Genomic DNA, 13,060 nt, shown 5'->3' with positions numbered 1-13,060 from the left:
GCAGGTGCCAAATCTGAGCTCCCCCTTAACCTGGCTAACACCATTTACTCTGCTCTGGTGATTCCGAGAACCTGCCCCCATGCCACTTCTGGTGGCTTTTGCACACAAGCGGCCTGCCTTGGTTCACACTGTGGACTTTCCTAAAATCTCTCCAAGGTCCACAAGCCCCAAGCAAGCAGCAGCTGCCAATGGCATGTCCTGTACCTCTTGTTAAGCAGCCCCGAGTCTAGCACAAGCATCGACTGGTCTCAGCTTGCACTGTAATTCTCATCAGTTGTCTCCAAGCTAGCACAAATGGTGGCTAGTCTCAGCTCACATCATGGCACCCACCAGAGGGGGACCCAAGCCTGGCACCAGAGGCAGCCAGCCTCAGTACATGGTATAATCTCTCCTAAGGACCTCCAAGCCCAGCACAAGCATCAGCCACTGCAGATTACTTCGTAGCTCCCACCAGGTGGCCCTCAGCTGGTCACGAATAGCAGCTGATCTTGGCCTGCACCAGAGCTCTTCCTAAGAAGCTCCAGAAATAACACACCTATTGGCTGGCTTCATACCACACCACCAAACACCTCCACATCAACACACATGAAGGGTGGATTCGGCTGGCACCAGAGCCCCAGGAAACAGACGGCCTCCAAATAGCAGCTTGTCTGCTGTAGTTACTGCCAGCCCTCATGGCCAGTCAGCCTGAGGGTCAGTCCCACCTACTGATGTTCCAGCAGCAGTTAAGGCTCAAGTACAACAGGAACACACACTCAGGTGAACAGGGAGACTGTGGCACTGGGCCTTATGGGACACCTGCTACATAACGCCACTCTGCCAATACATAGGAACAAACAGGGCATCAGGCGAAATGAAGAGACAAAGGAACGTGCCCCAAAGTACAGAACAAAACAGAGACAAGCAATCTACCAGATACAGTGTTACAGATACTGATTATAAAGATGCTCAGTGAACTTAGGGAAGAATACTGAGTTCAGTGGGAACTTCAACAAAGAAGTAAAAGTCAGTCAGAAATGGATATGGTAACTGAAATGAAGAATACTTCAGCGGGAGCCAGCAGTAGATTAGGTGAAGCAGAGGATTCAATCAGAGATCTGGAATACAAGGTAGCAGAAAGTACCCAGTCGGACCAGAGAGGAGGGAAAGGATTTTTTAAAATAAGGGTAGCTTAAGAGACCTCTGGGACAACATTAAGCATTTCAACATTAGCATGATAGTGGTACCAAAAAGGAGAAAGAGAGCAAGAGATTGAAAACCTATTTAAAGAAGTAGTGGCTGAAGAGTTCCCTAACCTGGGGAAGTAAATACACATACAAGTCCAGAAAGCACAGAGAATTCCAAACAAGACCAAAGAGGCCCACACCAATATACATTATAATTAAAGTGCCAAAGATTAAAGACAGAAAATCTAAAAAAGAGCAAAAGAAAAGCATTTAGTTATATACAAGGGAGCTCCCATAAGACTGTTGGCTGATTTCTCAACAGACACTTTTTAGGTTAGAAGAGATTGGCAGGAAATAGTCAAAGTAATGGGAAGCAAAGACCTATATCCAAGATTACCCAGCATGCTATCATTTTGAATCAGTAGAAAGTTAGGATTTCCCAGACAATAAAAAGCTAAATAACTTAACCACCACTAAATTAGTATTACAAGAAATGCTAAAGGGACTTATTTAAGTGGAAAAGATAAAAATACAAATAAAATAATAGGAAAGAAAAAATTCTCACAAAGGCAAATTCTTAGTAAAAAGCAGCAAATCAAGCCACTATTATAAAGGTAGTACAAAGTTTTAAAAGGCGAAAGCGGGTAAACTGTGTTATTACAACTAAATTAAGGGATACACACCACCACAAAAGGACTTTTTAAAAAATGACCAAAAAAAACCCCATAAATGTGGAGAGGTTATGTGTGAATGGTGGTGATTTTAGAATGTGTTTGGACTTGGGTGACCAGCAAGTTAAAAACAGAATTCTGTAAACATAGTTTGACAAACACAAAGCTGATGGTAACCACCAACCAAAAAGCCTGCAAGACTTTTACAAGAAAGAGAAAGGAATCCAAACACAACACTAGAAGGTCATCAACACAAAAGAAAATAAGGAACACAGAACTACAAAAACAATCAGAAAACAAGTGGGAATAAACTAGACAGCTATCAATAATTATTTTAATGGAAATAGACTAAATGTCCAATCAAAAGACATAAGGGCCCCTGGCCAGTGTGGCTCAGTTGGTGGGAGCATCAAGTAAGGATTGAAAAAAGGGACACGGGGGCTGAGTGGGTTATAAAGAAAAATCTACCTGAGCTGCCTGTTAAAGTCTCACTTTAAAATGAAAAAATAAAGTAAAAGGATAGACAAGGATATTTCATGCAAATGGAAATGAAAAAAATAGCAGGGGTAGTAATACATGTATCAGACAAAACAAGGGCTGTGATAAAAGACAAAGAAAGGCATTTTATAATGACAAAGGGATCCGTTGAATAAGAGGATCAACTCATGAACATCACACACCCCAAAGTAAGAGCACTGAAATGTATAAAGCCAATATTGAAACACATAAAGGAGCAATTTATATGTTACAGTAATAGTAGGGAACTTTAACACCCCATTGGCATCAATGGATAATCATCCAGACAGAAAATCAACAAGGAGACGGCCTTAATGACACATTAGATCAGAGTGACTTAATTGATATTTTTAGGACATTTCACCCAAAAGCCTCGGAATATACATTCTTTTCAAGTGCACATGGAACATTTTCCAGGATAGACCACATGTTAAGCCAAAAATAAGTCTCAGTTTGAGAAGATTGGAATCATACCAACCATCTTATGCAATCACAATGATAAGAAACTAGAAATCGATTGCAAGAAAACTTAAAAGTGCACAGTGATGTGAGGGCCAAATGATATGCTATTAAACAATGAATGGGTTATCAGTGAGATGAAGAAAGACGTCAGAGATACCTTGAAAAAGATGAAAATGGAACAGTGACCCCAAGACTGTGGGACACAGTGAAAGAAGTTCTACAAGGGAAAGCAAAACTCTAGTAGACCACTTAACCTTGTATGTGAGGGAACTAGAAAATAGAACAAGAAACAAAGCCCAAAGTGAGTAGAAGAAAGGAAATAATAAAGATCAGAACAGAAATAAACAACATACAGGCTAAAAAATAGAAAAGATCAATGAAACTAAAAGCTGGTTCTTTGAAAATATAAACATTGATAAACCCTTTAGCCAAACTCATGATGGAAAAGAGAGGGACCAAATAAATCAGAAATGAAAGAGGAGAAGTGACAGTCGACACCATGATATACAAAGGATTACAAGGAAATATTACAATTATATGCCTACAAATTAGACAACCTGAAAGAAACAAATTTCCAAGAACATACAGTCTCCAGGACCAAATCAAGAAGAAAGAGACTTTATGAACAGACCAGTAACTGCTAATGAAATCAAGTAAGTTCTCAAAAAGCTCCCACCAAACAAAAGCGCTGGGTCAGATGGCCTCACAGGTGAATTTTATCAAATATTCAAAGAAGAGTTAATACCTATCCTCAAACTATTTCAAAAAGTGAAGAGGGAAGACTCCCAAACTTATGTCATGAGGCCAGCCTTGTCCTCACACCAAAGTCGGAGACACTCCCCCCAAAATTATAGGCCAGTGTCCCTGATGAACATCGATGCAGAAATCCTCAACAAAGTATTCGCATACTGAATTCAGCAATACACCAACAAGATTTACACCATGATCAAGTGGGGTTTATTCCCAGACTGCAAGGTTGGTCCAGTGACCACAAAACTATTACCATGATTTATCACATAAACAAAACGAAGGATGAAAAGCAAATGATCATAACAATAGCTGCAAAAAAAAAGCATTTGACAACACCCAGCATCTAGTTATGATTTTTAAAAATGTCAGCAGAATGGAAATAGAAGGAACATGCCTCAACCTAACAAAGGCCATATGTGGTAAGCCCGACAGCTAACGTCATTCTTGTGGTAAAAAGCTCAAGTGTTTTCCTTAAGATCAGGAACAAGACAAGGAAGTCCATTTTCACCGCTTGCATTAACTTGGTGTTGGAGGTTCCAGCCACAGTCATCAGATAAGAAAAGAAAGGGCATCCAGATTGGAAAGGGAAAAGGCACACCGTCACTGTTTGCTGCGTACATGATACTTGCATAGACAGGAACCTAAAGAAGCCACCAAAGAATTTTTTTTTTTTTTTTAGAATAAATGAGTTCAGTAAAGTAGCAGAACACAAAATTAATATTTGGAAGTTGGTTGTGTTTCTACACACCAATAACGAACTATCAGGAAAAAAACTAAGCCCTGACAGTTGTGGCTCATTTGGTCGGGCGTCATCCCACAAAGCAGAAAGGCACGGGTCTGGTTCCTGGGCAGGGCACATGCCCGAGTTGCAGGTTTGGCCCCTGGTCAGCGCTCATACGAGAAGCAGCTGGTCAGTGCTTCTCTTGCATGTTGATGTTTCTCTTTTTCTCCAACTTAACATTGCATCAAAAAATAAAATACCTAGGAATGAATTTTGCCAAGAAGGTGAAAGACCCGTACTTGGAAAACTATAAGACATTTAGGAAAGAAATTAAAGGGGGTACAAATAAACAGAAGTATGTACCATGTTCACATATAGGAATAATTAACATCATTAAAATGTCCATACTATCCAAAGCAATATACAGATTAGTGCAGTCCCCATAAAAATAACCGATGACATTTTTCAAATAATGAAAACAAAAAATTCTAAAATATACATGGAACCACAAAAGACCTCAAAGAGCCAAAGTAAACCTGAGACAGAACGAAGTTGGAGGTATCACACTACCTGATAGCAAGGCTATAGTAATTAAAACAACATGGTACTGGCATGAAAACAAACATAAATCAATGGAATAGAATAGAGGCCAGAAATAAACCCACACCTATATGGTCAATTGACCTGTGACAAAGGAAGCAAGGATAAAGAATGGGATAAAGACAGTCTCTTCAATAAATTGTATTGGCAAAAATGGACAGATACATACAAAAATATGAAACTGGATTGGTTTTTACCATATACAAGAAAACACTCAAAATGAATTACAAGACAGACTCAAAATCATAAAATGCTGGAAAACATAGGCAGTAAACTTGACATTGCTCTTAGTAATAATTTGTTGGATATGTCTCCTTTGGCAAGGGAAACAAAAAAGAAAAATAAACAAATGGGACTATATCAAACTGAAAATTTTCTGCACAGCCAGGAAATTATCAACCATCTAGTTCTATGAAAAATGAACAGACAGCTTATTGAATGGGAGAAGATATTCACCAACGATACATCCAGTAAGGGGTTAATGCCCAAAATATATATATGAAATTCATACAACTTAACATTTAAAAGAAAAAGATAATTCAAAAATGGGCAGAGGACATGAATAGACATTTTCCCCGAGGAAGTACAGCAGACATGTGAAAGGTACGCAACATCTCTAATCATCAGGGAAATGCAAGTTAAAAGCACAGTGATGTATCACCTCACACCTGTCAGAATGCCTAACAACAAATCATCAACAAGTGTTGATGAGGGTGTGGAAAAAAGGGAACCCTTGTGCATTGTTGGTGGGAATGCAGATTGGTGCGGCCACCATGGAAAACAAACTGCCTTATGATCCAGCAATTCCAGTTCTGGGTATATATCTCAAGAAACCCAAAATGCTCATTTGAAAGTATATATGCATCGCTACATTCATTGCAGTGTTGTATACAATAGCCGAGATATGGAAGCAACCCAAGGGCCTTCCAATAGATGCGTGGGTAAAAAAGTGGAGGTACAGATATACAGTGGAATGTTACTTGGTCATGAATGAAAGCTTACCTTTTGTGACTGCATGGATGGACCTGCAAGATAGTATGCTTAGTGAAATAAGTCAGATATAGAAAGACAAATACCATATGATTTCACTTCCATGTGGAATCATTCATTTACAAAATAAATGAACACACAATTCAGAACTAGATAGAACAAACAGATGGTTGCTAGAGGGGAGGAGCTAGAGGGCTGGGTGGAAAGGGGAGGGGGATTAAGAAGTACAAATTGGTAGTTACAGAGTAGTGACAGGGATGTAAAGTACAGCATAGAGAATATAATCAATAGTATTGTAATAACTAAGCCTGATGCTGGGTGGGTACTTGAAATGTAGGGGATGGGAGGGTTGCTCTGTGAAAGCTATGATTATCCACCATGCTATATACCCGAAAGTAATACAAAACAAATACTGAATATAACCTGTAATTGAAAAATAAAAAATAATTTGAAAAGATATGTGCACTCCTATGTTCACTGCAGTGTTATTTACAATAGCCAAGATATGGAAGCAACTTTAGTGTTTGAGGCAAATGGACAAAGAAGTCTCCTTTCATTAATTTTTTTAAACATCTAAATATTCTCTGTTTTGCTAATTGCATTATTTGACCATGTCAGTGTATTAAGATTCCATTCAAAAAAGCACAATTTATTTTAACCTGCTCACGACAAATTCAAACAAAATTTTCAAAAAGTAAAAGTGCCCAAACAATAGTAATCTCTGCTGTCTAAAAGGAACCAGCTACCAGTTCCAGTCCAGATGGAGGCGTAGGCAGACCTGCTTCTCCTCCTTGTGCAGCCACAAAGAATTTACTTCTAAATAATTTATTCTTTTTGATGCTGCTACAAATGGAATTCTTTTAATTTCATTTTTGAAATTTGTAAAATCGTTGATCATTATGAAATGTTCCTCTTTGTCTGTAGTAATATTTCTTTGTCCTAAAGGGGTTTTTTTTTCTGTCTGATATATATAATCACTCTAGTTCTTTTATGGTTATTCATTTGTTTTTAAAATACATATAATACAATTTAGAAGAATAGAAACACTAAAGTATTAACAGTTGTACCTGACTTACCGAATTGTGAGTTATGTTTTTCTGTGTATTGAGTTCTGTGATTTTGTATTGTAATTAGAAAAGAAGATGATTTGTATAAATTTTAAAAATATTTTGTTAGACTTGGGGGTTCCAGAAAGCAGAAATTGCCTCTAACAAGTAGAAAGAACTTGAAAGATACTGGACCAGTCACAGAACCAACGGGAGAGCTGGAGGGTCGGACTCGGGAGAGGCCAGAGGCAGGGCGCTGTGGGCCTGCGGGGGTGGGAGCTGCTCGCGCGCCCCCTCTGGGTGACGCCACAGGAGTAAAGGAGGGAGCTCCAGCTGCTGCTGCTCTCTGGCCTCTCCAGTCAGTACTCAGAATCCAGAAGCCAGCGTCCTGCTCCAGTGGAATCAGTCACTTTTGACACTTGGCAGGGAAAGGACACGGCACCTTGGGGTACAGCCCCAGGGCTCCGCGCACCGGGCCAGACTGGTTGCCCACGGTGAAGTTAGGGTGCAGTCATCAAAAGAAGGGAAATGAACTCTGGGAGCTAAAAAAGCAGCAGATGTTCACTAAAATATTTAACTTGGTGTTAGTGCAGAATTATAGTTTACAATGCTAGTCATAACTATCAAAATGAGTCATTTGTTTTGACTGTAGGGATCCCAGTTACTGTCACATAACCTATGTAGGAGGATTTACGACATTGGAGTTCTCCCACATTTCTGTCCCACTTGACTGCGAGTTCCCTGTGTTCCATAAAGTGGTGAAATTAAATTAGAAAATGAGGAATTAGAGACTTACAGCCGTACTGAAGAGGACTCTGTGATAGTTTCACACTTCCTAGAATCCGTCATCTTCTCCTTCCTGGCTTACCTAACCATCTTGTACTTACACACCAAGACTTAGCTCAGGCATTCCCGCATCCAGAAAGGCTTGCTTTCTTAACTTGTGTCATAGCCCATTCTACTGTTACTGTTCGTATTGGTGGATTTGTCTGTCTCCCACACCAGCCAGGCTGGCAGACTCTCTTGTTTGTCTTTGATTCTCCAGCCCCTTACTTAGTGTCTACACACCAGACACTCAGTGAGTACCTGCTGAACGAGTGAATGGATTTGCCATAGATAAGAGGAAAGGTGTTCCACGTGGGAGCCCGCACGTACAGAGGCATGGCCTGTGGTACGCTTAGGAACGGCGAGGAGCTCCATAGGATTAAACCATAGAAAGATGAATGGGAGAGGGGTGAGTTTGACTGGAGGTGGTCTTTAAAGGACTGCCCGTGCCAAGTTTAGACAGCTCTGTAGCCTTAGGAACAAATAATGAGATTTGGCAAGGGGAGGAGGCTAGGACACTAGAGAGGGCCACCAAATCCTGGCTGGGCTGGAGCTAGCAAAGAGAACCCTCAGGTGGTGGCATACTGCTGGTTCTGGGAGTCTGAGAGGTTCGGGGAGCACGTTCACCTGCCACGCACCCGCAGGCAGTTCTCTAGGTACAGGGGACATGGTGGTGAAAAACACGGACAGGATTCCTACTCCCATGGACCTTCTTTTTTTTTTTTTTTTTTTTTTTTTTTTTTTTTTTTTTTTTTTTTTTCCGTTAAGATTTTATTTATTTTTAGAGAGGAGAGGGAGAGTAATATTGATGTGTGGTTGCCTCTTGCACACCCCCAACTGGGGACCTGGCCCACAACCCAGGCATGTGCCCTGGCTGAGAATCAAACTGGCGACCCTTTCGTTTGCAGGCCCGTGCTCAGTCCACTGAGCCTCGCCAGCCAGGGCTCTTGTGGACCTCTTACTCTGCTAAAGGAAGACAGATGAAAACAGTAGATGGACACATGGGTCTGTGGTCACCGTCTCAAACCTGAAACACCGCGTGGCAAGTAAAGTGCCGCAGGTGAAGCGTCGAGAGCAGGCTGCAGGGATGCCCTCGGAGTGTAGCTCGGGACCTCCTTTCCTCGCCCACGTCCCGGCCACTCACCGCTAGGTTTTCACAAGGGTAATGAGCGGTGCTGTACGTGTTCTTCAGGGATATACCTAAAGTAAAAGTTTTGTAAGCTTTGGGTTTCAGAATATGAGTAGCACTTAGGTACTCTCCAAAAACTGTTGGAGAGAGAAAAATAATTATATCACCATAAACTTTCTTCTTCTGCAAAGGTGATATCTTCTGTTTTATACTACACCTAGGGAGATTCATTCCTAAAGCTCAGTTAATTACGTATATACTAGGATAAGTAAAAACCAGTTATCACCAATGTTATTGTCAAGTTGTGTGTGTAATTTGCGATTTCTAGTGCCTAAAAAATAATCTGATGTTTTTCTAACTTCATCCATAATCTTGCCAACTGTTCAAGGACCTTTCCCTCAGTAGAATGAACTCTGTTTAAGGCAAGTTTTTAATTCTAGGAGTAAACACTAGTATGTGCCGAGAAATGTAGTCTTTTCATTCTCTGCTTTCATTTGGGCTCATTGAATGATAAAGGCCTTTCCGCTCTTTTGCAGGGTGCTGATAAGACTGTGAAAGGTCCAGATGGACTAACTGCCTTGGAAGCCACTGACAACCAGGCAATCAAAGCTCTGCTCCAGTGACGGGCGGACGGCTGACAGCTCTGGAAGAACGCCTCTCCTGTGGCCTCACACTGCTGCCTGTCTGTCTGTCACTCTCTATCTGCCGGCTTCTTCAGCTAAACACTTCAAGAGGGGTGAGGGGGGAGAGAGATTCATAACAAATCAGATTACCGGGGAAAACAATGTTTTGGAGAAGAGGAAAAAATCATGATCAGGCTTTTACTAGAATTCCTGATCAAGTCATCCTCTTTTCCATTTCCAAAAAAAAAAAAATACACAGCTTATACCCAAGGGAGAGCAAAGACAAAACATGCCATGACATTTGACCTTCTCAGCCCCTAGCTAAGGTATCAGTCCGACTGTGTCGAGGGCCTGATGCTCAAAGGCCAACTACCCTATTTGGCGGCCCTCGCTGCGAGCAGCGGCGGCCGCTGCGAGGTAAACCTAGGGTGCTGAGACAAGCAACTCGCTCTAGCCTTCTGCCTTAAGGTGCACTCTGCGGGACTCTCCCGGCGTAGTCCAGAGCGCTGCCTGTGGTTGGTGACCAAATCCCCCCTCGGGGGCTCTCCTGGGCGTCCCGAGAGCTCGCTTCGGGCCGGGAGGGGCGCACTCCTAAACTGCTGGGTGACTGAGCTTTGGGTTTCCTCTCCCCTTTCACACGGATTTCACGTATCTTTAGGTAAAACTGACTAGTTTTATTTATAAAATCTTAAATTTTGGAAGTCTATAGGAGAAACCATTCCAGTATGCCTATTTTTTTTCTCCTCTAGATTCACACATTTATATAACATTGAAACACTTTTAAACTCCTGCTGGTCGTAAAAGGGGATGTAAAGGTAGAATCATAGCCATGCGCCTGCTCGTGTCCCGCAGAGAGAGAGCAGCTGTCTGAGGGCCTGTGGGTGGGTTTTCCCCACTGGCCCTGGGATGGAGTGGCCTCGGTCCTGTGTGGGGCGCGGGGCCGCTGCCGACGCCTCCCTGCGCCCAAGCTCCTGCTGGGGCGAGGCTGACTTAGGGGGCGCGTTTCACCCCATCTCCTTGCAAACGTGCTTGTGACCTGGTCTCCCCGAGTTGTCGATAAACTTCTGCTGAACATACGCCGACCCACCCGCATAGTATATTTTTGTCTCTTTTCTAAATCATGCATTGCGGAAAGTGTGACACCTTCAAAATATATTGTGTCCTTAAATACCTGCTCTAAAAGGTTCTTACGACCTGCAGAAAATGTTTAGACACATTTTCATGTTTATTTCATGAACAGTATAACTAATTAAAACATATACCCTTAAATTTGGCTGTTTTGCATTTAAAATACTAGGATTCCTTTCCCACCCATATAAGCCACTGAAAATAATAGGATTTTTCCTTAGCCACATCATGCAATAATTGAATGTACCTCAAATTTTTAAAAAGAGGGTGGGTTAGGGATGTGTATCAGATTGTGGATAATAAAGAATTATGGATTTTTTTTCAGGCAGTGTAGCATTCAGCGGCAGAGTTAAACTATCAAGAACAGGCAGCCTGGCTATTAACAAATCTTACCGATCAGTTACTGATTGGTTGGTTGGGGGGTGGTGTATGTATTTTTCCCTGTGAACCCTTTTTTTAATCCTGCAGCTTTTTTCACTTACAACTAGCCTAACCCTATAATTTTTCTGCATCCAAAAAACAATCACAAAATGGTGGCTTAAATACTTTGATACGTTTTGCTAATTCTGCTGCCTTATTGCGGCCTATTAGAGTCAGGGTCAAAGTCAGTAGTCAGTCCTTCATTGCATCACTGAACTGAAACCTGGAGCTACCCTCACTGAAGACGGGGGGCACTCTCTCAGTCTTTAATTGTCACGTCGTGACAGGGTGTTTTGGTATCTGTTTTCACCTCTTGGCACATTGTGATCTAAAAGGCTTGCTTGGCTTTTATCCTCCACACGGTGTTGGCCTTCACACCCTAAGCGTTCCGCTGCAGGTGGCCCTTGCAAAGAGTGCACCGTCCGCCGCTCCTAGCCCTCCCTGGTCCGCTCCCCACAGCCACCGGCGCGGGGGCCGCGTGGCGGGTTGCACAGCTCACCCCGGCGCTCCTTGTGATGATGCGTAGAGGCTGCTTCGCCGCCTTCTCTCTCAGCCATTTTGTAAACCCGTAACTATGAAGAGGTTGCTTGAGAAAATAACATATAAACATAGAATAGACTGACCAAGATGGTTTACAATTTTTTTTAAGCTAGGTTATTTATAATGTTATTTCAGAACCACTTGGCAGAAAAATTCACAACACTTAATGTTCATATTTTGAGTACAGGAAGTTAAAACCATGTCTGCTTTTTGGTACTACATGGCATTAGTGAAAGGTTAAGTAAGGGTTTGTTTGTTTTTTTTCTCCACTGAAGTAATATTTAACATCTCAGCAAAAACCTTGCATGTTCTGTAGTTTTGTATCAAGTCAGTCATTTCGTATGCACTATAGCAATTAAAAACAGGTGTATGAGGCACCTGAGTGTTTACTATACTATTAGTATACTAACAGGTTCCCCCTTGCAGCTTCACACTGGTATCTACAGACGTGGGGCTCAGACCCAGCACCGGAGCGCACCCGAGTAGCCCTCCTACACGGGCTCACCTTCCACGCCCAGCGGGGCGTGAAGCAGAGGGAGGTGGGTCCGTGTGTGGAAGCTGCAAGCAAGTGGCCCTTATTCCATTGGTCTCTTTCTCCCAAGTAACGGAGTTCAAATCTGGATGTACCTCTTCGGTTTTCTTCCTTCAGCCTTCACCTGAGCTGCTGTTCTCTTCCATGCAACATTGTATACTCGACTGTGTATAGAAGCTGGTGAGAGTGCCCTCCTACATAAGCAATTGCAGTGTTTTGCATGCAAAATTTTAAAAATTTAAATGGTCCTGATTCTATTTTGTAAATGGAGAAACAATCATATCTTTCTAAGCAGTAACGGAGGAAGACTAGTGCTTTGTGCATTTTGATATATTTGAGTTCATTTTTTCCACAACGTAATACTTTTGACACCATTGGGTTTCTCATATTACTCTAGTTCATGTACATCAGAATGCTAAGTAATACTGTGTTTAAGTTTTGTGTTGCAAGAACAAATGGAATAAACTTGAATTGTGCTACAGGTCATGTGCCAGCGGCGTCTTTCCCCCGAGGCTGCGTCCCAGCGCCTCACAGCTGGACCGGTACTCGGACCAACTCGCGCTTCCGATCTAAATTTTCCCCGAGTCCCACCGCCGGGGGAAGTGAATAGAAAAACAAGACACAGGAACGATTAAATTGGAATAAACTATTCCACTTAAATTTTGTGTCAGTCTCCTGATACAGATTGTTTCATGATAAAGGGTCGGTCCCAGTACACGGCGCGAGGCAGCCCAGCACGTCTCGGGGCGTGAGGATCTAAGTCGGCGTCAGGGTCGGCCCTTCTGCGCGTGTGTTCACACTGTGCCCGTCCTGGGGGGCACGGCTGCCGGTGTTTCCCAAACTCCCCTGGCCGCGAGCATGCGTGCCGGGTGCGCTTAGCGTGAATGTTCTGATTTAACATTAAATGACTTTGAACCTTAAAACTGAACAAGATTCTATGT

The 13,060-nt window shown here is 42.3% G+C and overlaps 1 protein-coding gene across 1 annotated transcript in view; it reads left to right on the top strand.

The window, feature by feature from the left end:
- Positions 1–12,600, top strand: part of MTPN (myotrophin) — a 53,524-nt gene extending 40,924 nt beyond the window's left edge. Inside the window, exon 4 of the mRNA XM_028525799.2 lies at positions 9,413–12,600. Coding sequence (XP_028381600.1) covers positions 9,413–9,499 — 87 coding nt within the window. The 3' untranslated portion in view covers positions 9,500–12,600. The remainder of the gene's footprint in view (positions 1–9,412) is intronic.
- Positions 12,601–13,060: the final 460 nt, after the last annotated feature.

This window comes from Phyllostomus discolor, chromosome 10, assembly GCF_004126475.2.
Source record: "Phyllostomus discolor isolate MPI-MPIP mPhyDis1 chromosome 10, mPhyDis1.pri.v3, whole genome shotgun sequence".
Classification (NCBI taxonomy): Eukaryota; Metazoa; Chordata; class Mammalia; order Chiroptera; family Phyllostomidae; genus Phyllostomus; species Phyllostomus discolor.
The sequence above is the reverse complement of the archived record's forward strand: the minus strand, read 5'-3'. Positions and strand labels throughout refer to the sequence as shown.